Genomic DNA, 27,005 nt, shown 5'->3' with positions numbered 1-27,005 from the left:
GGGCAGCGTGACTGTGCCTTACTGATTTCCAACTGCTCTCCCAATTCCTAGCACAGCATTCTTCATGAAGGATATGGCTTTTGACTGACTTGGCCAACAAATCATTACCACAGAGGGAGCAGTGACGTGGGGACAGGTCTCTGACCAGTATTATAACCATCTGGATGAAGCAAGGACAGAGAGGAATAAGGAAGCAGAATGCAGGGGTTAGTGCTCAAGGAGAACACAGTCCTTCCCATGACCAGAGACTTCCTACTTACAGGAACCAAGAGATCCTCTTACTCCACCCTGCCACGTAGAATACCCCATTCATATGAGCGATTCCACTGATCTGTCAGGGAATAAAGAAAACCAATCTCTCAGACACCCCTGAGAAAAGAGTTGTGTTTGATCCCCACAATGTGTAGTGAAAACAGAATCAGATCAGGGTCAAGAGAAGCCTGATTTCAAGTGATGGTTCTGAGTAAACTGTGTGGCCCTGGGAAAGTTGCTTGACCTATCTGAGCCTCAGTTTCCTAATCTGTAAAATGAAGATAAAACAATATGCACTAACTCCCTTTGTTGGAATGTGAGGGAAGCGGTTTGAGCTATTTTATTCCTTTTGGAGATAGTTGGGAGGAAATATATATATATATATATATTTATGTGTAATATATTATAAATATATTTATATCTATATACTTATAATTTGTATTTATATATACGTATTCCACTCCATCAATGCACCTTACTCTGGTTTCTTAAATCATCCTCAAAATGATTATTCACTTTATCTCATTTGATATTCCTAATACCTATGGAAGGTAGAAAAAGTAGAACTTCTTATCCCCATTAACCTTGCCCGTAAGAGTGGGGGATAGGAGGGTAGTTAGGTAGCACAGTGGATAAAGCATCAGGCCTGAAATCAGGAAGAGTTCAGATCTGGCCTCAGACACCTACTAGCTGTGTGACCCTGGGCAAGTCACTTAATCCTGTTTGCTTTAGTTTGCTCAAATGCAAAATGAACTGGAGAAGGAAATGACAAACCACTGCAATACCTCTGCCAAGAAAACGCCAAATGGGGTCATGGAGAGTCGGATAGACTAAACAACAACTCAGAGTCAAGCAGACCTGGGTTCAAGTTCTGCCTCTAAGAGATACTGGCAGTGTGATCCTGGGCAAGTTATTTAACTACTCAGTGCCCCAAGCAACTCTCCAAATTGTGAGTTAGGGTGAGTTGTTGATCTGTATCAATGGATAGAGGTAACTGGGAATTCCCTACATGCATAATAACTTAGATCAAGGGAAAAAAAAAAAAGATCCTTGCCTACAACCTGAATTCTTCCCAGGCTTTCAACCCTTGGAAGACACTGACCTCCATTTGGTCTGGATTGGGAAAGTGTAACAGGCAGATCCCGATGTTATAATTCCACATTTTGACTGCCCCATTTCTCATGCCGGTGATGAGGCACCGCTCCAGCTCATCCAGGACCATTGCTGTGAGCTCCACATCCTTGGACTCTGTTGCCGCAAACTCCATCACCTTCTTTCCTGTCACCAACTCCCACACACACACCACGCCATTCAGGCTGCCGCTCACCACCTACTGAGAACAGATCTGGGAAGCCAAGGGGCCTTCCTTGCCAACATGGCAGGGTTAGACTCCATTAGATGGGACGAGGGCAGATTTATAATATTAGACTACAATAAACAGGCCTCCCAATGAGCTGTGCTTGAAATCAAGACATGACTCCAGGAGCAGCCAGGTAGAACAGCGAATAAGAGCACCGGCTCCAGTGTTGGGATGACCTGGATCAAATCCGGGCTCAGATACTCAGCACCACACCCAGAAATAACTGGCCGTGTAACCTTGAGCAAGTTACTTAACCCCAATTGCTTTTAAAAAAAAAAAAAAGACATGACTCTGTAGCTAGTGCTATCCCAGGTGGATCATCAGGTTCTCACCTGGAATAGCTCTAACTACAAAACACCCTATCCCCAGTTGATAAGCCTGGGACACGGAAGGTTCCCCACAAAAGATAACAGGTATAACATAACACACACCAGATCAGCAGGGTTCCTCTAACTATTCATGGTGTGACACTGAGTTAGTCACATTGCCCTCTCAAGGCCTCCATTTCTTTATCTTTAAAACGAGCATGTTGATAAATATGATGGAATACTACTATATTATAAGAAGTGAGGAAAGGGACAGTTTCAGAGAACCTGGGAATATGTATATGAACTGATGCGGTGTGAAGTAAGTAGAACCAGGAAAAGGACAAACAATCTTGAAGGATTTCAGAACTCTGATCAATGTAATGACCAAGATTCCAGAGAACTAATGAAGCATAGCGCCTACCTCCTGGTGATGAACTCAGGGTTCAGAATGAGACATATATTTTTTGGACATGGCCAATATAGAAATATGTTTTGCTTGACTATGAATATTTGTTAAAAGAGTCTTTTTTTTTCCTTTTTTCCCAATTTGGGGGGAGAGTGTAGGAGGGAGAGATGAGAAAAGAAAATAGATTTGTTAATTTTAAAATATACATAATTTTTAAAAATATACATAGACTAGAGAAACTCCTATGGTCCCTTCCAGCTCTTAATTTCTGTTTCAAATACTCTCCCACTTCTGATGTTCTATAACTGCTCTATGAGAAACTATAGATGGCTCAGTGTAGCCTTGCCCACACTTCTGAAAAAACAACTCGAAGTACAAATCCATCCTAATGATGGGGGAAAATTGAGCCTCCAGTTCAATGCTCTAACCACTCCATGCTCCCTTCCCCAGCTCCTTCCCATTAGGGCCAAGCTTCAGTGATCTCACTGCAAGCATCTCTACTACACTGAGCTTTTCAGGTATGCTAAGAAGATAAGTGCCCATCACAACAGGCATAAGACCATCTAATCACTTTGTTGTCTGGGGCACAGCCATTCCTCCATATACCCAACCTGGAAGTGATGATTATTCCTTCCTTTCCTTCACCTCTCAATTCCAATCAGTCACCAAATTCTCTTAATCCATCCTCTGCAGCATCAGTTGCATGAATCCCCTCCTCTATTTCTCAGGTCACCATTGCCTGTCATTTGGACTACTGCCACAGCCTCCTAATTAGCATTCTTCCCTATACATTCTCCTTAGCCCAATCTAACCTTCATATCACTCTCTCAGAAGATTCATTCTGAATTTTCAGTGTCTCCTTATTTCCTAAATCCAAACTCCTTTGTCCAGTTTTTTTTTTGGAGGGGAGAGAGCAGGGCAATTGGAGTTAAGTGACTTGCCTAAGGTCATACGACTAGTAAGTGTTAAGTGTCTAAGGCCAGATTTGAACTCAGGTCCCCCTGACTCCAGGGCTGGTGCTCTACTCACTACACTACCTAGTCGCCCCTCCTTTGTCCAGTTTTCAAAATCTTCCACAATATGGCCCCACCGTACCTTTCCAGACTCTTCTTAGATTATTAACTTCCATGCACTCTACATACACACCTACCCACTGGCATACTCTCTGATCCCATTATTGGATCATACACACTTTCCTCCATGGTTTTGGTCTCAATATTCCCTAAGACTACAATTCTCTTCCCTGCCTCGGCCCATCTTCAAATGCTCAATTCCTATCCAACCTTTAAAACTCAGCTCACAGGTTCATTAATTTAGAGATGAAAGGAGCTTTAGATGTCACCTAATCCATTTTACAAATGAGAAAATTAAGGCAAAAATAGGTGAACTGACTTTTGATAACCTCTAAGGTCACACCCAGCTCTGAACCTAGGATCCTATGACCCAGGTCATCCAGGTAGTAAATAGCAAAAGTAGAATTCAAATCCAGGTCCTCTTACTCCAACTCCACTTCACCTGCTGGTCCTTCCAATTCAAATGCCACTTCTTCCATGAAACCTTTCCTGATTCTCCTGATGGGCAACAACCTTCCTCCCAGGACTGCCACATACCTACCACAGTGTTATCATATAGCATATGTTTACATTTCTTTAATGTACTTGCAATTTAATGTTACACATTACAATTATCTGTTTGAGATTTATCCTTCTAGTGAACTGTGATCTCCATGACCATAAGACCCATGCCTTACCTGAAAATTAACTCCTCAAACCTAGCACAACAGGCATGTTACGTTTGCCAAATGAACAAATCAATCACAGCACTTGGCATGCAAGCTAAGCTTCTGGCTGAAGAGCACTAAGCACAACTCCTCTGGCTTCTAGGAGGCAATATGATTCAATTCCCATCTCAGAAGCTATCTTGTGACCTTGATCAAGTCCCTTAACCTCCCTATGTCTCAGTTTCTTCATCTGTAAAAATGAGATGGTTGGAGAAAATTATCTCTATAGTCTCTTCAAGCTCTAAATCTATGATTCTGTGATTCCTACTATGAGTAAGGAAGAGCGGACAAGTGGTATTTCCTCTATTCATAACTACTGCAGAAAGAGACCCATGGCTATATACCAGATGACTTAACACACACAGCAATTCCTGGGACTAGGGAGCCAGTTTCCAGGTAAGTATGTGATCCATACTGTCAGGAGACTGTTTTCTTCCCTTGGTTCTGTTATGATTCTGCAGATTTAGCTGCTGTCCTTACCTGTCTGAAAGTCTTGCTATAAAGGACCCCACACACAGTTGTATGATGGGTGGTAGACTCTTCCTCTATTTTCCTGCTCCCTACCTGGGCCTCCAAATAGCCACTAAGAATCCCAATCTGTGCATGAGGAAAGATAAGACAAACTGAGAATCAGGACAGTCTTGTCTTCTATTCACCAATTAATTCACCAATTAACAAGCATTTATTAGGTGCCTGTTATATGCCAATCGTTGCACTAGTTACTAAGGATACAACAAAATAAGACAGTCTTTCCCTTCTAAGAGTTTACATTCTATCAGGGAAAACAACTGTACAAGGATAAGAATTAACCAGAGATATATAAAATGTATACTCTAAGAAGCTAGAACAAGGACAAGAACTACTAAAACCCACCAAATAATCAGTATTTAATGAGTGTGCATCATCTTATCGCAGGATGAACCATTCACTGTTTTCTAGGGAATATGGAAGCAAGATCTAATTCACTTTCTTGAGAACTAATAAGGTGGGAAGTGGTCTGGACTTGGAGTCAGAGAGAGGCACTAATTTGATCACTTACTAAGAGAGGACATGTGGTATACTGGAAAGAACACTGGATTTGAAGTCACAAGGCCTGCGAATCTAATCCTGGCTAATTCCTTAACTGCCTGTAACCAGAGGAAATTCATTTTATCTCTCTAGGCCTCAGTTTCCTAATGTGTAAAGCAAGGAAGTTTGACTAAATTATTTCTAAGGTCCCTCCCTTCCAACTTTAATAACTGATGATTTTATGAACTATTTTACCATGAATAAGTTATTTAGCCTCTCTCTGTCTGCATCTCTCTATGCCTTCCTCATCTGTAAAATGTAAAGATAACTGAGATATAAAATAGAGATAATAACCTATATCATGGGATGTTATGAAGGAAGTACTCTGTTGCATCACCATGCACTATAGAAATAGGAGGCAATATTGTATTATCGTAACTATTGTTGTTGCTGCTGCTGCTGAGATCTCCAGTCTCCAAGGCTCAATGAATGGTTCTCTAGCATTCAGACTTAGTTCTCCCAAACTATCACATTTCCAGAATCCAGTTATCAATCTATACAATCCCCTATACCCTATCTCTGTACTGGGTGTCTCCCACTCCTGGAATGCAATCCCACCTCAGCTCTTCCTCAAAGAGTCCCTCTCTTTCTTCAAGATGCTCAAACGCCATCTTCTACATGAAGCCTTTCCTGAGCCCCCTCCCCCAACCACTAGGGCATCCCTCCCAAAGTGCCTTGCATCCAACCACTGTGTATTTGTTCTTTTGATATTTATTCTGCATATACTTATATATGGAATACTTGTTTTTCCCCATTAACATGCAAGCTCCTGATAAGTAAGGATTATTCATTGCATTTGTATTTCTAGCACATAGCATGGTGTGCCTAATAAATGCTTGTTGATTGACTGAGCAAACAGCTTGCACCTTTCTGTTACTAAAAATATTTTCCACGTCTCTAAACACTTTGTATTTCATAAAGTACTTTGTTCTCCACTTCTTCACTAGACCCTCACACAAGTCAATTTAATAAGACTAGCAATAATGGCAACTAGAATGTGTGTATACATACACATATACACACATATATGTATACATGTATATAATTAGATTTTTATATATAAGCTGAACTATTTATCAATAAATGTATATATTATTTATATAGAAATTTGTCTTATGTGTTATATTTATAACAGGTGATATATTTGTTATATATCTTTGTTTTATGGTATGTGTTTCTATATATTATATATTGTATGATATATTTCTGCATATTATATTTCTATACAAATTATATTTAAAAATATAAATTCTATAAAAATTATATTTAAAATATAAATTTTAATATTTTATTATATATCACATATGTGTATATTTATGGTTTACAAAACACATTACCCTCATCCAATATTTACAACAATCCTATGAAATAAGGCAGATTATTATCCCCATTTTACGGAGGAGTCCAGGGAGATGAAGCCTTCACTATAAATGGGAAACTCTTTCTCCTTTTCCTGGGCTTTCAATCGCTCTCTATGTCATTCATATGATACTACCCCCAGATGGCACCTTGCCTGATTTAACTTCTCAATTATCTCTCTAGCTAGACCTTGAGCTTCTTGCAATCAGGGACCATGTTTTGTATCCTCCAGAGTGCCCAATAAATTATTTTATACACAGTTGGTACCCAAGAACTGTTTTGTTGCTGTACTGAAGTTTTTATTTAAGATTGCTGCCTAGAACTAGGATGACGTCATTGTATACAGAAAGTAGTCAAACGGTGACACTGAGGGAACCTAGGGAGGCCTATGAGTGTGGACCTGGTCAAAAGTTGAGAGAGAAACAGAACCCAGAGACCTCAGTTGGTCACCTTCACTCGCCTAGTCTATGAGACCTAGGTGCTACGCCCCTGCCTATCCCAATGGATAAATACATTTCTATCTTCAGGTCTCAGTTGGACCTTTCTTGTACCTCTCGTGTCTTTATCATGTGATATTTTGTGCTATAATTATCCATATAAACGCCTTAATCCCCTTCTAGATTATAAACTTCAGGAAGGGAGGGACAATGTCTTATCTGAACTTCAAGTCTCTCTAACACAAGTGCTCTGCACACAACAGGCCTTTCTTAAGTGTCTGCCAGAAATGAGCTGCTCCTGATCAGTACCCGTTATCTAAACTAGATCTGTATCTTCTTTCCTGAATCTTTTCTAATTTTCTAAAAAATCCTAATGCTTTTGCCAAGTCAAACCCTGTGATTCAAATTCCCCAACCTGAACTTGGGATTGATTGCTATCTGTTCAGTCCCTTGGGAAGGCAACATTGAAGATACAAAGAGAGCTGTAATTTGGAGTCCTGGCTCTGCCCTGCATGACCTTAGGCAAGTGCTTTAACCTCTTATGAGCTTGTTTCTGTCTAGAAGGGAGGAGGAGGATAGGGAGCAGATGAAGTGATCCCTAACATCTCTTCCAGTTCTAAATCCTATGATATTAGACTGCAGTTCTCCTATTAGCCTTTTAAGGAACCAGGGATCTATCAGTGGGGAAGCAATACCCAAAAAACAACCCTTTGTCTCCCAAATGTAATGCCCATTGACTAAATCTAAACAATCCCTACCACTACTCCGAAGCTTGTCACTCACCGAATAGGTACCACAAATAAAGGTGTCATTGGCCTTGTGGAAGTAAACACTGGTGATAGGATGATTCCCCAGGGCGAAAAATTTCCCTGAAAAGGACTGGAAACATAGAAAGTTGTGTATATCCCATAGACGGACGTTCTGAGGGGGAGAAATATGCAGAAATTAGGATGAGGGCACAGATTGTTTTGTTGAAAAGTTCTGAAAGATAGGTTGGCAAGTATTATTTATCCCTATTTTTCAGGTAAGGAAATGAGGCTCAGAGAAACTCAGGAAATCTGGAGCTAAAAGGAACCTTAGAAATCATTTAATCAAATACCCTTCATTTTGAAGAAGAGGAAATGGAAGCCCAGAAAGATGGAATGATTTAGCTAAAGTCATATAGCTATGAAGTGGCAGGACTGAAATTTGAACTCAAGCTCCCTAATTCCAAATCTAATGTTATTTTATTTTGTCTCAGGTTGCCTCTTCAATGTTAACCCAAACACAGGTCTTAGACTAGTGATGGTAAAAATGATAAGGGTGAGATCCAGTCCTTAAGCTCAAAATTGCTGTAGCCATGTCCTCTCCCCATTGGGATGACAGTACAATATGGCAGCAAGACTGGGAGCCAGGACTCCTGATAATATCCTATGTGGCTTTGGATAAGTACCTTTCCTTCTCTAGGCCTTAGTTTTCTCCTCTGCTATATGAAGGCATTGAATATCTGATTGCTGAAGTCCGTTAGACAGACCTAACAGTCTATGAGTAGGACCTGCGTGAGATGGAGAGCTCTGCCATAAGACAGGGCTGACTTGTCTTAGGGCAGGATTTAAGGAGGCCTCTTTTTCCCAAAGGAGCTATCTTCACTAGCCTGCCAGGATGTCTTTGACACCCAATCTATTACTATTTCCATTATAACATGATGCTTCTTCAAGATTAAGTAAGGAACAAGTAAAAATATAAATATAGTAACTGAGATAGCATTAACCCATCAGGACACCAGGTTCACACTAACCTACAATTCATTAGTCATATGGGCAGAAAGCAAAGCAGGAGTGAATCTGGGATAAGGTGAGGCATAGTCAATCCTAAAATAAGAGATGGAGTGGCTGGAACCCTGCATGCAAATCCCAGGCAGATCACAAGGTCTGTGTGACTTTATTCTATTTTACTTTTTCGTTTATCATCAAATATGATTTCATTTATGTAGACAGCTCCTGGCAAAGGGTCCCCTGAACCAAGGCTGCCTGGGGCAGCAGGCGGTGAAGTGATTTCCCTCAGGGTGCAGTGCCCATATGGGGCACAGGCAAGACTCGAACCTAGGTCTTCCAAACTCTGGGACCAGCTACCTTCCTGCTCTGCCACAAATGCCTCTTCCAGGGACTTGTTTTCTTTCTCTAAAAAAAGGATAGAGCTGAGCTCTAGGATCTCTAAACCTAATAAGCCTCTATTTTACAGATGGGCCCCCAAAGCTGGGGGGATATACCACAAGAGAAGACGCCAAAGCGGAACTGAGGATGGGAGGGATCAAATGCCAACTTCACCTAAAGCAGGCTCTGCTCTTAATTCAGTGTATAACCTTCTACCAGCCACTTCTTTAAGGCCACAATTTCTGCCTCTAAAATGATAAGGACGGGGAGGCTAGGTGGTGGAGTGCATAGAGCACCAGCCCTGGTGTCAGGAGGATCTGAGTTCAAATCCGGCCTCAGACACTTAACACAAAACTAGCCGTGTGACCTTGGGCAAGTCACTTAACCCCAATTGCCCTGCCTTCCCCCCCCTCCAATAAAATAAAATCAAAGGACAAGGATGGACTCTAGATGGCCTCTAAGGGGTCTTCCCTAGGGAACAGAAGAGAGGGACATGGACAGAGGCTGTCATTGTGGGAGACAGTACTTTGTCTTTGGAGATGCTGATGATGCAGCTGCTTTTTCCATTCACAATAACATGAGTGACTGAGGTCTGATGCCCCTTCATCCGCCACATGGGCTTCTTTATGAAGAGGGGATTCCACAGGAGAATAATCGGATCATAACCACCTGTCACTGTGATTCAAAAAATAAATAAATAAATAAAGGATCATGTACAGCTAGGTGGCCCAGTGAATAGAGAACTAGCCCTGGAGTCAGGAGGACCGGAGTTCAAATCCGACCTCAGACATTTGTTACTTACTAGTTGTATCAGCAGAACCAAAACTATATACACATTGATTGTAAAATATACCTCCCCCCCAAAAAAAAGAAGAAAGGAATGGAGGGAAGAAAGAAGTAAAGAATGAGAAGAGTGAGAGAAGGCAGGCTAGAGGGAGAAGAACTCCAAATAAATCTGTAAACACAGACAGAACAAAAGCATGTTCTTAGCTTGGTCGTGGTTTTATACATACACATGTGTGTATGTATGTATCTATCTATAGATACATACACACACATATCATTTGGCCCTAACTTATTAAATGTTAAGGTGGGGGGGTGCAAAATGCTAGCCCCTTTATTTTATGTGTTTTTATTGATTCTTTTTGTTGATGGTTATTTATAATTTTTTTTTATTTAATTCCTAACAATTCTTTAAAGACCAAGTACCTTGTCCTCTATGAAGCCTTTCCTGATCCCCATTCCTCCCTGGAAGAGAATGAACTTTTTCCCCCTTCAGACTTAAAGTTATATTGTTTTATAACTCTCTCTAATTCATTTATGTGACATCGCACATTATAAACATCAGTGTTTGTCCCCCTATTAGACTATGAATTCCACAAAGACAGGGAACTTGTCTTATCTAAATTCTTTCTCTTCTCCAGCATTGAACACAGGGTTCTGCACCCAGAAGGAGTGATTTTTAAATGTTTAATTGAATTCCTTATTTGTGTTTTGGGGGCCCATGTTGGGGGCTTGCACCTCTTCCCAGCTGTATAAGCCTCTAAGAAAGAAGGAATAAGAATTGATCTAGTGGGGCAGCTAGGTGGAGCAGTGAGTAGAGCACTGGCCCTCGAGTCAGGAGGACCTGAGTTCAAATCCAGCCTCAGACATTTAACTCTTACTAAGCCATGTGACCTTGGGCCAGTCACTTAACCCCAATTGCCCTACTCTTCCCCCTCAAAAAAGCAAAAAAAGATCTGATCTAAAAATTGTATGAAGGACAGGGGACATTTTGGCTTTTTGTTCCCAAATCTTGCTTTCAAGGGAAAGTTTGAGTCCAATAATTCCCTTCCCCCAAACACTTCCTTTCCTTTGGAGGCACTAGTGCTGACTTCAACAATACTGTTCACATCCAGTGACTGGTACCTCACTGGTACCTCACTGTGGACAGTTAACAGAGAAGAAACACCAGGGAAACTCACCAAGGAAGTTCCTGTCTGGACAGTAATCAAAACACAGAACTCCCTTCCTCAGAGTCATTGTGGAGGTTCTGAAGCACAAAAGAAAGAAAGACTATAGATATAAGCACAGAGGCCAGAAATCAACAATAATATTACTATTATTGCTGAGGAAGATTTTTTTTAAAAAGACAAGACATGGTGTCTGCCCTCATAGAGCTTACATTCTAGCAAAAGAAATGAGATATTATACATACACAAAAATTGCACAATTTCATGATAACTATATTGCAGAATATAATGAGGTACAATGCATCATGTGAGATGAAGGAAAAGGAAGCAAATTTAATTTCTAATTAGGAGGAACAGAGGATACTTCACGGAAGAGGTGGTATTTCATGCAGGGGGCTGGGAAGAGAAAATAGCATAGGACCTTGAATACAGTAGGAACTCAGTGAACATTTGCTGGATATAGAAAAAAAAATCTCTTACTCTGGCATTCAAAGCTGCCCTCTTACCTTTCTAGCTTTACTTCCCATACTCTCACAGACTACACATACTGCATGTTTCAGCTAAACTGAGATACTCAACAGTCTCTGATCTCATCCTGATTTCTCCTGCCTTCATGCTTTTGTTCACTACATACCCCGCCCCCCCACACACACACACCCCTGTACTTTCCCTTCTCCCTTCTCCACCTTCTAGAATCCTTCCTTCCCATCAGGTCCCACCACTTAAAAAGTCTATGATTCCTGCTCTAATGAATACTGAAACTTCCCTCATTACCTCAAAATGCCTGTTTCTATGCCTACATTTCTTCTCCTCTGCTATATAGTAGAGGAAAAGGTATACATCTTTTTTAAGCCTCGTCCCTCTGCCAGTAAGTACTCTATCTCATCTCCTTCCATCTGCTTAGGCAATTTTGCCTTTCAATTATCTCCTCTCAAAAGAAAGAAAAAAATATCAATGAAACAGTTTTTAAATTATTCAGGAAAAAATGCAAAGGAAAGTGTAGAAAATGGCACAGATAGACAGGACAGCTTTGAAAATATTATATTAAATTTAATATATACTTTGGGGAAAAAACCAAACTCCCTGGGGGTGTTATTCCACATGCCTGTAATGAGAGGCTAAGGCTGGTGGATCACTAAAGCTCAGGAGTTCTAAGCTGCAGTAGGCTAAGCCAATTATGTGTCCACATTAAGTCTGGCATCAGTTTTGGCAGGTGGAACAAAACTGACTAAAGAGAAGTAAGTTGGCCCACATTGGGAAAAGGAAGGTCAAAGCTCCTGTAATAATCTGCAGGGTGATCAGGCCCATGGGTGGATACATTTCCAACCTCAGTGAGTTAGGCAGAATCAGGGTTTAAAAAAAAAAAGACCTACGGGGTGGCTAGGTGAGTAGATCACTGGCCCTGGAGTCAGGAGGACCTGAGTTCAAATCCAACTTCAGACACTAGACACACCTACTAGCCGTGTGACCTTGGGCAAGTCACTTAACCCCAATGGCCCTGACTTCCCCCCTCCAAAAAGAAAAAAAAACAAAATAAAAAACCCCCTACAACCTAAACTGTATATAATAGAGTTCCATATAAGAATCTTCTCTTTTCTTCTTTGTATATAGAAATTAGAATGTTTGTAATATTTTTCAGGTAAACAATAATAAAGACTTTTAAAAATTATCTTCTCTTTCATCAATATTGTCATTCTTTCTCACTCCTCATTGATTCTGTTAACTAATATGAACAGGTTATTAACTCCTTTCTAAAGTCCCAAAAACATTCACTTGATTCTACTAGCCTAGCTTCTACTCTATTTTTCCTCTCATTTCCACTGTCAGACTCCAAAGGTGGGTTATTGATCACTGTGGCTTCTGCCTCTGTCATCACTCACTCTTAACTCCTTTAGGAGAGCTGCAGTAACTTCTACTGAAACTACATTCCCCGGGCCACAGATAATTCTCCTCACTGCCAAGGATGGAGAGGCCTTTCTTCAGTCCTTACCCTTGACCTGTGTAGCCTTTCCCACTGAAAACAAAGCCTTTTTCGTGAAAACTTTTCTCCCTTGTTTCCTCAGATACTGCAACCCTCCTGCCTCCAGGGTTGCCCCGGCTCAGTGTCTTTGTTAGGTCCTCAGCTCCTCTGCTCAACATTCTTTCCCTCAGTGATGTCATCAGTCTCATTGCTTCCACTATCCCCAGAATGTATAACCACCCACCCATGTACTACCACCACCATCAGTCTTGTTCTCTTGAAGTCCCTCACATTCTCCAAGGTCCAACTCAAATGATGCCACCTAACCCATGAATCCTTCCTTGACCTGAGCCCTAACCCAAGTTGGGAAGGGTATGGCACATCTCTTCCTGATCACATTTCTCATAACACTCTGCCAGAATCTCTCCCTTTACATGTATCCCATTCCCCCTTCTATCATAGTGCCCATGTATGTATTCTTCCACCCATTAGACTATAAACTGCTTGAAAGTAGTGTCTGTGTCATCAGAACTATCTTTGCACCCCCACCTATGTATACAGTAGGTACTTAAGGATCTTTATTATTTAATTTATTAAATTAGATAAATTAATATTCAATCAATAAATGCTTATCATTATTAATTTATTTATAATTGAATGGCATCTGTCACTTAACCTCCCTGGGTCTCAGTTTCCTCATTTATAAAATAAAGGGGTTGTACTAGATGATGTTTAAGGTTCCTTACAGCTCTGAATATATGTACCGATGACAACTCCCAACCAGAAAAGATTTCTTCCTCATCTAAATTTTGTAACTCTTTTATCTACTCTTATGATATCCTAATTCATATTACAGCTGTGCTTATGTCTTATTACCCCCTACTAAATTAAGTTCATTGAGGACAGAAACCACGGCATCCCCCTTAGCAAAATAATCATACCTACTAGGCATGTGACAGAGAAGCTTCATGCTATAACAGAAACAGCATCAAGCTTTGGAATTAGAAGACCTGGATTTAAATCTCAGCTACATTGTCATTTCATCTCTCTGAAGTGCCTTTCTGTAAAATGGAAATAATACTTGAGAAGCAGCAGTACACGGCAGGTAGAGAGCTGACCTCAAAGTCTAGAGGACCTAGGTCCCACCTCTGCTCCATGCCCCCGAGCAACTCAGAAAGACTGAGTCTATAAGTTACAGAGCAAAAGATCAACTGAACTGAAGACATCTCCTTATTGGGAGTTCCCTCTACCAGTGAAATCACACATTTAGACCAATGTAATATATACCTATTATAATTATTAATTTTACTAAATTTAAATAACACATTTTACTAAATATTTGTTGATCTAACATCTCTAGCCCTATCTCACTCTATTCCCTTTGGGAAGCAAACTACTAGCAGGCCGAGAGGGCAGGTTCAGAGTTTTTGAGTCAGTCCCACTGTATATGGCCATTGCATTCCAACACTTGTTATTCATCTTGGCACAGCTCACTGCAGGCCATTTAAAGCTCAACACCACCACCTACTGGCTCATACTTTATAATGCACCAATAACTAACTATGGCACTGATGTAAAAAAAGAAGTCAGCAACAAATTTTCCTTTAAATTCATTTCAACTTTGAGGTCACATGTGTATCAATATTTCAATCAGTCTAGAAATAGGAAAAGCTTCAGAGATATCAATGCCCATTGACTATAATAATGACTATCAAATGGACAAAAATCACAATCAAGAAACCAATAATAAATGTCAATAGCTCACTTTGGATGATGCTTTACAGGTGAATAAGGTTTTTGCAATAATCCCATAACAGAGATAGTACAAGGGTTATTATTCCCTTTTTATAGGAGTAGTCTAGTGTAGTAGAAAGAAGAGTGGATCTGGGTTCCTATCCCAGTGCAACCCGTAACCAGCTGTATAATCTTGGGAAAGTTGATTAGTCTCTCTGAATCTCAGTATCTGCATGCAAAATGGGGCTAATAAGGCCTACCTCCCAGGCGCATTGTAAAACTCAAATGAGGAACAGACATGAGATGATTTTTCAACATCTTCTCCTACATATATGAGTTACTATTCATTAATGCAAACTTTATGACTGGCCATAGCTGAGTGTCATCCACAACTTTTAATGAAAGGACCGAAACCTAAAGAATTTCATAGAATCATGTCCTGATTTCCCTAATTCCAGGATGGCAAGGAGGGCAACTTCTTTATCCAAGGAAGTATCACTTATAAAAAAAAAAGCAAATAGGAGAGCCAATCTCACAAATTATCCCCTTTGAATCTCCTCAATCAGCTGGTCATCCCCAGTTCCCCCACTCCTGGCTTTGTCTACAGGTTATCTATGCCCAGTTCCCTTGGAATTACTGGCAAGTCAGTAGACACAGTTCTTTGGATTGGGTGGGCATACATTCTCTGTTCCTACTTATAGGGGGTAAGCCTTAGGAGAGAACCCCTCCCACAGACCAACACCATCTCTCCCCTTCCACGACATTCATTTCCATAACATCACCTCACCCCCCAAGACTCACAAGACAACAGAGAAGAAGGGAGAACGTGAAGAGGACCACAAACTCTCAAGACTGTCTCTAGATCAAGGGCCTAGAGGCAGGTTTCTTAACCTGTGGTTCAGAAACTTGCTTTTTTAATATTTTGATCACTGTATTTCACTAGAAGTGGATCCCTCTGCGATTCTATCTTTTATTTTATGTTTATTTAAAAACATGCTTCTGAGTAGGGGTCCATGACACAAAAAAGGTTAAGAATCCTTACTTTAAAGAGAAGCAGAGACAAATGTGATTTCCTTAGCCTGCTGACATTTAAATCCTTCCATAATCTGACATTGGGGAGTGGTGCTGTGGATACATCACTAGGCTTGGAATCTGGAAAATATCTTCCTGATTTCAAATCTGGCCTCGGACACTTACTGGATGGGTGACCCTGGGCAAGTCACTTAACTCTGTTTGCCTCAGTTTTCTCATCTATAAAATGATCTGGAGAAGGAAATGGCAAACCACTCCAGTACCTTTACCAAGAAAACCCCAAATGGGGTCATGAAGAATTGGACATAACTGAAAATCAACACAGCGATAACAAAAATCTGACCTTTCTAGCCTTGTATCATATTATGATACTTAATTCACCCAATATTCCAGCAAAATGAGTTACTACCTGCTCATAGACTTCACTCTTTTCTTTTCTGTCTCTGTATATTCATGGAGGCCATCCCCAAAATTCCCTCCTTATTCCCCCATGAGAATCCTTTTCTTTTGAGACCCAGCTCAAGTGACACCTCTTCTACAAAGTCTTCCCTTATCCTCCTGAGTGAAAATAATCTCTTAAATTTTCCTAGAGGACTTTGTCCAGCTCTTTCTTTTACACCCTTCCCTTCCTACCTTATATCAAACTTACTTATGTTATATGTCCTATCCCATGCCATTCAACCTCCAATAGATTATAAAATCTTTGAGGGTAAGGACATCTTAGTATCCCAGAGCCCAGAACAGTGTCCTATAGAAATAACAGGAGTTTATGAGCAGATGTTTGTGGAACTGTTAAAGGAGAGAAAGTTTGAGCTTACTTCAGATGATCTGTTCTAGTTGGCACAATTGTCAGGACCATGGCTGTATTGTCAATGGCTGAGCAAGAGGCCACCAGATTCAGCTGGGGGATGAACTTGATCTGCTGACACCAATTGGTGTGAATTGCCTAGGGAAGAAAACAGGCAGTGGAGGAAGAGTCAAACCAAAACTAAGGTCATGCTGATCCATGGCCACTGGAATAAGTACATGCCATTTTATATCCTATCTATCCCTCATCCTCACAGGGTCCTTAGAGTCCATCTAAGTGCAGCCTCCCACAGAAAACAGCAATTCTCGCTATAATAACCATCACAGGTGGTCAGTCAGTATGTATTTTATCCAAAGGTTCATTATTATTTTGAAGTGTTCCCCTACTTTGAAAAGTACATTCTCATTTTAGCCTCACAACATAACTACTGTTTTCCTCACTCTATAGAGAAACTGAAACCCAGAGAAGTTAACTCTGACTCTTCTTCTCTACAATATAAATTCAGCCAATGGGAAGGAAAATTCACCTTCAATCGGTAACTTCTGTGTATTTTAGACTTTTTAGTTAAAAGTTGCTGCATAGAGATTTTGATGTAAGGTCCGCCTAAAAAAATGATTCAAAAAACAAAGTCCAGTATTAATTACCTTTACTCTATACACCATCAAATCTTCCTCTTTCCATTAATTCAGAAAAATATTTTATTAAGCTCCTACTATGTGCAAAGCACTGTGTGGCACTGAAATACAAAAATTAAAAGTTGCATAGACTGCTGCCTTCAGAGAACTTACATTCTACTTATGGAGAACAGGACTGTGACACACATCAAGCCAATCAATGAATGTTTACTAAGTGCTTACCATATGGCAGGCACTGTGCTAAGTGCTATGACTACAACTACAGTTTGGGGAAAGATGGGGACAAAGTAGTTCAGGGAAATGTGAGAGAACACCTTCAGATCAGGAGATAAAGAAATTATTTACATTCTAGGTGGCACCCAAGAGAAGCTCTGAGAAGCAAAATTGTAGAGAGCCTCTGCTTTGGTACCCAAGGGTTGCTAATCACATTTAGTGCATCAATACGTAATTATTTGCATTCTATTGCAATAGTTATAACTAACTGTGGAGGGTAGCTTGCCTTTTCCACAATATTAATTTGATATAACATTTTTTAACCCTTCCAATATATAAATTGCTGCTATACTTCAATTCAATAGTTACTGTCTCAAAAAAAAAAGTCTTTACATCCATTTCCGCATTTGATCTTGACAATTAGTATTTCAATGTTATTAGTAGTAGTATTTAATTATTCATTGTTAATATTAGTGTTTTAATTTTCTGATGATCACATATTCAGTGATTTGTCACAGAACTAAAACTAAAACCCACCACTGTTAACTATCTGGTATTAGGTGCTCTACTGTGCCAGTAACATTTTAAAAAAATCATTCTATTGAATTACTTTGTGCTAGTAAAATCCCATGATCTCCAGACACAGACAAGTCACATCCCCTCCAAGGGCACCAGTTTCTTCCTCTATAAAATGATGAGGGTTGGACTCCACGGTCTCTTAGGGCCCTTCTAGCTCTGATAACAATAATAATGGCAATTCAAGCCTGTAGAAAGGACCTCAGTGAGAGGTACCTTACCTTGCCAAGTGATCTCCAGAATCTTCCTAAAACAATTCAAAGGGAAGCAATTCACTTTCCTGACAAGGTACTAATATATTGTTCAGGTTTCACAGGCATACAACAAGGTCAGCACAATGGCTCTGTAGATCTTCAGTTGGGTAGGCAGTTTAATGCCTCTTCTCTCCCATACTTTCCTTCAGGGCCTCCAACACTGAGCTAGCTTTAGAAATGCATGTGTCACCTTCATTATATATACTTCTCTGGAAACTTTACTGCTAAGGTAAATGAACTTATCCACAGTATTCAAAATTTCTCCATTTGCTGTAACCAAAGTTTCCATGTATGGATGGTGTGGTGCTGGCTGATGGAGAAACTGTGTTTTCTTGGTGTTAATTATTAGGCCAAAATTAGCACAAGTCCAAGAGAATCAATCTGTACTTGGTTGCATCTCAGCCTCAGAATCTGCATTTGAGTGCACAATCATTTGCAAACAAAAAAATCTCGCACCAATTCTCTCTCCACTTTGGTCTCGACTTGTAGCCTTTTCAAGTTAAATAATTTATCATCAGTATGATATCTGACCTTGACGCCATTTTTGTCTTTGTTGAAAGCATCTGACACCACTGCTGAAAACATCATACTAAAAAGCATGGGAGCAAGCAGGCAACCTTGCTTCACTCCATCAGTGATTGGGAAAGTGCCAGAGCATTGTACATTATCCAGAACCCAGGCAAGCATGCCACCATGAAATTAACATGCACTACTAATGAACTTCTCCAGACAACCAAATTTTGACATAATTTTCTACAAACCTTCATGACTGACAGTATCAAAGACCTTTGTTCTGTTCCTGCCATTTCTCCTGGAGTTGTCGGGCAGCAAATACAATATTGACTGTTCCTCAGTCCTTAGAGAGATTCAGGATTCTTGACTCAGTAAGGAGGTAGATGAAATTCAGTTTTATCCTGATAGTAACACTAAAGCACTTTTATTCCTGAAGGCTATTCATGGGTCAAAGACCTATGGTGCGTCTCAACTGATCAGCACTGATTAAAACACACTGATGAGTGATAAAGACATGATCCTGGAGAGATGGGTTGAACCCTTCCATAGTGTTCTCAACAGACTCTCATCAATAAATGCTGAAGCCACTGATTAAATACCTCAGGTTGAAGTCAATCCCTTTCTAGCCAAACCTTCAATTGAAGAAGTTTTAAATGACATTGGGCTTCTTTCATATGGCAAAGCTCCTGATACTGATTCCATTCTAGCAGAGATTTACAAGGCAGGGGGTCCACTCCTCATTATATAAGCTAACTGAAATCTTCCAGTTACATGGCAAAAGGAAGTTCTCTGACAGGAGATCAAGGATGCCTCCATAGTTCATCTCTATAAAGGAAGAGGAAATAGCTTGTCCTGTGACAATCATAGGGGAAGAGGGGGGAGGGCAGGATCCTCTCTCCAAGTCTTTGCCAGCAAAATTCTTGCCAGAACACTGATCTTTCACCTGGAAGATGGTCATCTATCCAAAAGCCATCTCTCTAAGCTTTGTTTGCACTTTACTTTTGATGGAGTTAAACACTGTTGGTAAATTTTCTGGAGTTCTTGTTTATCATTTAGTAGCTTCTAAATTTCCCCATCATTTTCATCCAACCAGTTCTGATGTTTGTAAGTGTTCTGGCCCAGATGAGTAAATGCAGTGCTGTACACCAAATCTCTGAAAACTGTCCACTCCTTTTCTGCTCCACTGTTGCCAACCGTGTGTTGGCTCAACTTCCCCTCCAAGTCGGCAACAAACTGTTCTCACACAGAGCAGTCTCTCATCTGTTAACATTAAGTCTTCTGGTAGTTGTCTTGCCTTGAGGCAGTTGCTTTTGTTGAATGTGAGGATTTAGCTTGGAGAGGATAAGTCTAAGATCGGTCCAGCACTCAGTGCCACACATTACCTTCATCACTCTCACATCTTGTCTCTTCTCCTTACAATGACATTTGTCTATTAAATGCCAGTGTTTGCTGTGAGGGTGCATTCACGAAGTTTTATTGTTTAAGTAAAGTATTGTTTAAGTTTTAATTGTTTAAGAAGGCAAGGCTGGTGATGAGAAAGTTATGAGATGCACAAGCCTTCAGCAGTAAGCGACAGTTGCTATAGCTGTTTCCAACTCTGTTTCTTCCAAGGACTCCTTACCATGTCTGATAGTCTGTGACTACTTTAACACTAAAGTCACCCAGAATTACAAGCTCACCCTCTTTCAGCACACTGATGATGAGGGTCTCCAGGCCTTTGACCTCATCAGGGATTGTCATGGTGAGAGCATACACATTGATAATGGTGGTATGGTGCTTTCTTGCAAGTAGCAATTCCATTGTCATGAACCTGTCATTCACTCCTTTTTGGAGCCATACAAGCTGGTTGATTAGATTAGATTTTATTGTGAAGCCTATATGAGCTTCATAGCACTCCTCTTCACCACTACAACTACAGAAAAATGTGTGCAGCTCTGTCTTCAGTAAGCTGGCCTTCATTTACTAGCCTTGTTTTACTAAGGGTTCTTATTTGATGCGGTATCTACTGAGTTCTCTCACAACAAGAGCTGTCCATCTTTCAGGTCTGCTAGATTTCATATTGGTCATAAGTACATGCATATTCTATGTGTGAAATGATCTCTGAAAAGGTTTTTGTACTTTTTTGTATTTTGACAACAAGATAAGATCCCTATCTGCCACAGCAAGCAGGTCAGGGTTAAGTAAATCGAAGCAGACAATTTTTAGGGCACTTTTTCTAACCCATTCCTCATGCCAGGTGGTGAGCAATGCAGTCCTTAAAAAAAGCTGCTCAGATACCCAACGGGCTGATGAATCCCACTATTGCTTCAGTTCAGGGAGAAGACAATCTTATGGCCTGAGCTGCCAATGTGCACAGTTGTGACTACAGCTTCCAGTGCATCTGCATCTGCTATCTTGTCACTTGCCCATCACTACAGGACTTTGAGTAGGATCAAAATAATAAAACAATAAAGAGTTGAAACATAAAATTGAGGGGCGGCGAGGTGGCACAGTGAATTGAGCACTGGCTCTGGAGTCAGGAGGACCTGAGTTCAAATGTGACTTCAGACACTTAACTCTTACTAGCCATGTGACCTTGGGCAAGTCACTTAACCCCAATTGCCCTGCCTTCCCCCCTCCAAAAAAAAAAAACAAAAATAAAACAAACAAAATGAAAAATTGGGTGATGTCTTTTGACTCATGCATAAATTGGATATAAGTGAGGCAGAGTTATACACTGGCTTTACTCTCTCTTCTAGTCATTGAGGTCCAGTGGCAGGACAGAAGTCAAGAAGACTGGCGATGACCCAGGATGCAATGGATAACCTTGGTGTCTTCAATGTCTAACCAAACTCTAAATGCTCCACATTGCCTGTTTCCTTTGCCTTCAAGGCCTATACCTGAACAAATTGTTCTCATTCACCCATCCGTATAGAGAAGTCTTCACACCCCTAACTCACCAACAGTTTTGAGGCCTGTCAATTACCCTCACACTGGTTTAGCCCATCTGCCAAGATAGTTTTACTGGTGTGTGACTACTGTGCATGCTACAGCTTCTTAGAGTCATTTGTTGCCCTTCTGTGAAGGACATACTATTGAGCAAATCTAGGTATGAGGAGAGGGATATTTGCAATAATAATAATATCTCATATTGCTGTAGCCCTTTACATATACTAAAAGATCCTTTTCCAGCTCTAAATCTATGACTCTGATTATCCCTATTTGACAAAAAAAAAAGTAAGACCATAGTGGGGTGGATTGCCCTAGTCACATGTCTAACCAGTGCTAGAACAGAGTTGGAACCAGGTTCCTGAGTGCAAGCCTAGGATAAATCTACCTAATTCAGCATAAGCCATTAATGACAGAATGCCTTACCCATCCTAACGGCATTTAAAGGGTCTACTGAACTCTCTGTAGCAGCAAAGAAGTGGTAACAAAGCTGAAGCACATTTAATGGACAAAGGCTAAACAAATTGTGGTATGTGAATGTGATGGAATATTACTGCATTGTAAGGAATGATGACTGAAGAGAACTATGGGAAGATTTACATAAACAGATGCAAACTAAAGTAAGCAGAAACCAGAAAACTATATACATAATAACTACAATAATATGAATAGAGAGAAAAAGAAAAAATTTAAAGTTGAACATTATGTAATTATTTAATGACCAAAGAAGAGATACGGGAATGCAGTTTCCCCCCACTCCAATTCCACCCTCACTCCTTTGTAGAAGTGAAAAACACTGGTTGATATGTTGGTTAGTGTTGAATGTGGAGTTGCTTGATGATTTGTTTTGCTAAAATGATTTTTTCCTCTTTTTTTTTTTTTTTTTACTATTACAATGAATGATTCTGTGGTGGGGAGAGGTGAAGGATCTATTAGGAAATGAAAGTGATATGAAAACAATAGCTAGCCATAAAAATTTTAAATAAAAATAAAGAGAGGATTGGAAAGGGTGATGCTTAACACAAAGAAAATCATATCATGAATTATCAGATCTCACTAGAGATATTCTAAGGGCCAGGGGCTTCCTGATGCTCCTTAAATTATACCACTTAGGCCTAACCTGGTCCTGGTTTCCCGAGATCAACCTTTGCTCTGGTCTGGAAGATATATGGGTGAAACAATCCAGACTCCGCAATATCATAGGAGACAAAGATGAGGACATTGCCTTTTGTATCACCAATACAAAACACAGCTTTGTGCTGGTCTGTCCTGGGGGGAGAAAGAGGAAACAGAAGAGGAAATCAATCCCTGAGATGCTACTGCTTCTGTTTCTGTCCTTGCTACTAAACATCCCCATCTCTTGGATAAGGAAGGTCACTATGAATGCTGCACTTGGCGTCTCCACTGATCATCATGGGCCTAGCAGCCTGAGGCCAGAAAGACTTTAACTCAGGCCTAAAAATGCAGGCTATCAATGAAGAATAATTTTTAACAAAAACTGGGGGCGGGGGAAGGGGGAGGACAGAAGGGGTCCCTAATGAGTTTACTTTCAAATGGACAGACAACTTTCGCATGTAATGTCCTCATAGAAACATAGACAGTACAGTGGCAATTGTGATATATTGAAATCTTGTCTCTGCCAATGTAGCTGTGTGATTTGGGTCACATCACTTTCCTTCTCTGGTACTGAGTTTCCTCACCTATAAAACTGGTGACTTATATGCCCTTTTAGCCCTTTAGCATGCCCTTTTAGCTCTAAATTTATGAAGCTCTCTGGAAAGGAATTTAAATATCCCCCGGTTGGTCCCTTCTTCTCAATGTGGAGATGAGGAAATAAGACCATAGACAGGAAGGGAGCCACGTGCCCAAAATCACGAAGCAAGTTATTCCCCTTTCAACACTCACTCAGAAAGAGAACTGGACTGGGAAACAAGGGGTATGAGCTGGAATCTCAGGTCAGACACTACTTATATAACCTTGGACAAGTCATTTACTGGGTCTCAGTTTCCTCACATATGAAAATGAGGGATTAGACTCAACAACTTCGAAGGTCCCTTCCAACTCTAAACCTATAATTCTTTGGTGTCAAATGCACTCTATTTTGGTATCTGTTTGGTATCAGTCTCCACTCTGGGTTCCACATACACTGATTTTATCCTTTCAGGAGAGATTTCCAAAGCCATGGTAATGTTAGACACACAAGCACAGAAGGAAGAGGTCAAAGAAGGGCTCTTCTCCTTTAGGAAAAAAAAAAAACTATCTTTGGCAGTACTTTGAATAGGGGATGGGATTTGAAACCAGTTCTTCTAACCCAAGAGCCAGCACTCTTTCCATTATACCAAAGGCCCAAGGGCTGGAACACCGTGGTTAACAACAGAGCATTGCACCAAGTTGCCCGAGACTTAGAAGTCAGGAATTGAGCAAATAACATTTTTGCACTCTTCCTTATCTGTCCCTTGTTATAGGAAGTGATTTTATATTTACTATTCCCTTATAAATAAATCCTAAATAGTAATATGCCTAAATAGCAAGGGGGATGTAGGGGTCCTGGGAAGGAAAGTAGAGACTACAGCCATAAGGGATTTAATCTAATACACTTGGGACAATCCAGAACAAGTCCTCAGCACCACTAACTCTAAGCCCTTCCTCTACTACATGTCGGAGCAGGACCCATGAGTGCAGGAACAGGAGGAAGCCAAAGAATCAACAGAGTCCTAGACTGTGCTGCCATAGAGACTGATGCCTTAACCAAAGTATCAAATAAAATGGCCATTTCACTGGTCCCCTGGAGGAGATATGCAAGGCCAGGAACTACTTTTGTTATTATTGTTGCTGCTCAGTCATTTTCAGTTGTGCCTAACTCTTGATGACCCCATTTGGGGTTTTCTTGGCAAAGATACTGGAGTGGAGTATCTTTTTTCCTTCTCCAGCTCATTTTACAGATGAGGAAACAGAGAGGCAGACAGTGTTAAGTGACTTGCCCAGGGTCACACAGCTAGAAAGTGTCTGAGGCCAGATTTGAACTCAGGAAGATGAGCCTTCCTCACTCCAGGCCCGACTTCTATCCACTGCACTGCCTCGGTGCTGAGGAACCAGTTAGCCCTTCAATAATACCCAGGATGGGCCTTTGGCCAGACTCACCAGTAATCCATGACTAAGGCACAACTGTCCAGTTCAATAAAAATAAAAGTCCTTTGGCATTTGTTTCCAGAAATGTCAAAGAATTCTGGGGAAGAATCAAGGAGAAATGCTGGTGAGCAAACCCAAACCCAGTTATTGTTCATAACTCTCAGTCTCTAGCATGGAAGTCAAGGCACAAAACTGAAAACTGGCCACCAACCTCAGTTCTAAGTTGCTCTGGTATTTTCTTCACCTGGAATCACAAAATCTTAGAGCCAAGGGAGACCTTATGGGTCATTTAGCATTCAAAGTCACAGTCTGACCCTGGATTTAGAGTTGGTAAGGACCTTAGAAATCCTCTAGTTCTACCACACACCATTTTAAAGATGGGGAAACTGAAGGCCTGAAACTCATCCCAGGTCCACAGCTAGGAAGTGCAAAGCCAGGATGAAGCCCAGGTCCTCTATCTCCCAACTTAGGGAACCTTCCCACTATATCAGGTCCACCAATGCTTTCCTGATTTATGCAAAGCACTTATCTCATATCAACACCATGAGGTAAATGGTAGAATTATTATCATGACAATTCACAGCTAAGACTACTGAAATTCAGAGGCTTTTTAAGTGACTTTCAAACACCACAGAGCTAATAAGCATCTGAATCAGGGCTAGAATCTGGGTCTTTTGACAAGTCCAGGGTTCTTTCCATTCACATACATTACCCCTATTGCCACTCCCAGTTAACCTCAAGGACAATGTCACCAACAAATAGTCTCTGTTTAAATACTCTAGTAATAGGGAGCTTATTACCAAGTGGAGTAGCTGTTCTGTTTTTGAATAGCTCTAATTTTTAGGAATATCCTCCTAAATTAAACTAAAATTTGCCTCCTTTAACTCCTGAAGCTGGGTTCCCAATTCTTCCCTCTAGGCCATACAGTTAGCAGTGAAGCATTAACTAGAACCCAGCTCTTTCTGATGACTAGTGTGTTTTTTTTTTTCCACAAAAACTCCCCACTAGGACCCCTACTTAATAGTTGTATAAAGATTAATTGAAATCCCTTGCTATTCGTTTTAATAGGACTATATATGTATTACTAATCCCCCAGTACAATGTTATCTATCCTGGCTGAGTCTCAAAAAATATCTAATAATAGATATCTTACCTTCCAATACAAAGGGAAGCCTTCTTGAGTCTCTGAAGAGATAATTAAGTCTGCTTCAACAACCTCCCCATGCTTGCTCTTACCTAAATCCTGGTCTGTGGAAGCAATGGCCATCAGGTTGATGTTACCCAGACATACCATGTCATTGACCCACATCTGCTGAGTGTGGCGGCGATGTGTCTGGTCCAGCTAAGAGAAAAGAAAGATTGATGAGCACTAGGCAACTTGCCATTAAAAAAATTTCATAATCAAACCTTCTCATTTTATAGATGAGGAAACTAGGGCCCAAAGAAGAGAAGGAGTAAAGGTAGGAACAAGATCCAACTTTGGTTGTAGAGTCTAGAAGGGACCTTAGGGGACATCTAGTCCATCTTACTTATAGATGAGGAAACTGGTACCCAAAAACTAAAGTGACTTGCCCAAAGTCACATAGATGGAAGTTACAGAACTGACATAAAAACCCAGGACTGAGGAATGGTTGAATAGGTTTTGGTGTATAAATGTGATGGGATACAACTGTACTACAAGAAATGAGAATACAGATGATTTCAAAGAGACGTGGAAAGACGTGTCTGAATTGATACCAAATGAAATGAGCAGAAATGGGAACGATTTATAATTATAACATTGATATTATAAAAATGAACAATTTTTATAAACTGATGGAGAATGAAATGAGGAGAGTTAGGAAAACAATTTATACAATAACAACAACACTACAGAGGCAAATTTTGAAAGCTGTAAGAGCTATGATCAATACAATGACCATCCATGATTTTACAAGATTAGTGATGAAATATACTATCCACCTCCTGACAGAAAAATGACAAATTTTAGAGTGTAGAATGAGCCATAAATATTTTTGTATACAGGCAATTTTTTTGCTTGACTATATTTGTTACAAGGAATTAGTTTTTATTTACTCTTTTTTTGTGTGAGGTGGGGGTAAAGATAGGAGGGAGTAAATAGATTTCTGTTAATTTAAAAAACATTTTACCATTACTAAGTTTGTATCT

At 40.3% G+C, this 27,005-nt stretch overlaps 1 protein-coding gene across 1 annotated transcript in view; it reads right to left on the bottom strand.

Annotated features, from left to right (window-relative positions):
• EFCAB8 (EF-hand calcium binding domain 8) overlaps window positions 1–27,005 on the bottom strand; it is a 132,214-nt gene that overhangs the window by 53,054 nt on the left and 52,155 nt on the right. The window contains exons 8-19 of the mRNA XM_069073962.1: window positions 26,073–26,178; window positions 24,849–24,933; window positions 22,824–22,976; window positions 20,459–20,691; window positions 17,115–17,191; window positions 16,599–16,726; window positions 11,067–11,134; window positions 9,629–9,777; window positions 7,754–7,891; window positions 4,587–4,703; window positions 1,355–1,582; window positions 261–331 (exon numbers count right to left, since the gene is read on the bottom strand). Coding sequence (XP_068930063.1) covers window positions 261–331; window positions 1,355–1,582; window positions 4,587–4,703; window positions 7,754–7,891; window positions 9,629–9,777; window positions 11,067–11,134; window positions 16,599–16,726; window positions 17,115–17,191; window positions 20,459–20,691; window positions 22,824–22,976; window positions 24,849–24,933; window positions 26,073–26,178 — 1,553 coding nt within the window. The remainder of the gene's footprint in view (window positions 1–260; window positions 332–1,354; window positions 1,583–4,586; window positions 4,704–7,753; window positions 7,892–9,628; window positions 9,778–11,066; window positions 11,135–16,598; window positions 16,727–17,114; window positions 17,192–20,458; window positions 20,692–22,823; window positions 22,977–24,848; window positions 24,934–26,072; window positions 26,179–27,005) is intronic.

The sequence above is a fragment of the Petaurus breviceps genome, unplaced genomic scaffold, assembly GCF_028583685.1.
Source record: "Petaurus breviceps papuanus isolate PSGF00001 unplaced genomic scaffold, PetGlider_PUasm1.0 90879, whole genome shotgun sequence".
NCBI classification, from domain to species: Eukaryota; Metazoa; Chordata; class Mammalia; order Diprotodontia; family Petauridae; genus Petaurus; species Petaurus breviceps.
Note: the sequence above shows the minus strand (reverse complement) of the source record. Positions and strands in the feature narration are given on the sequence as shown.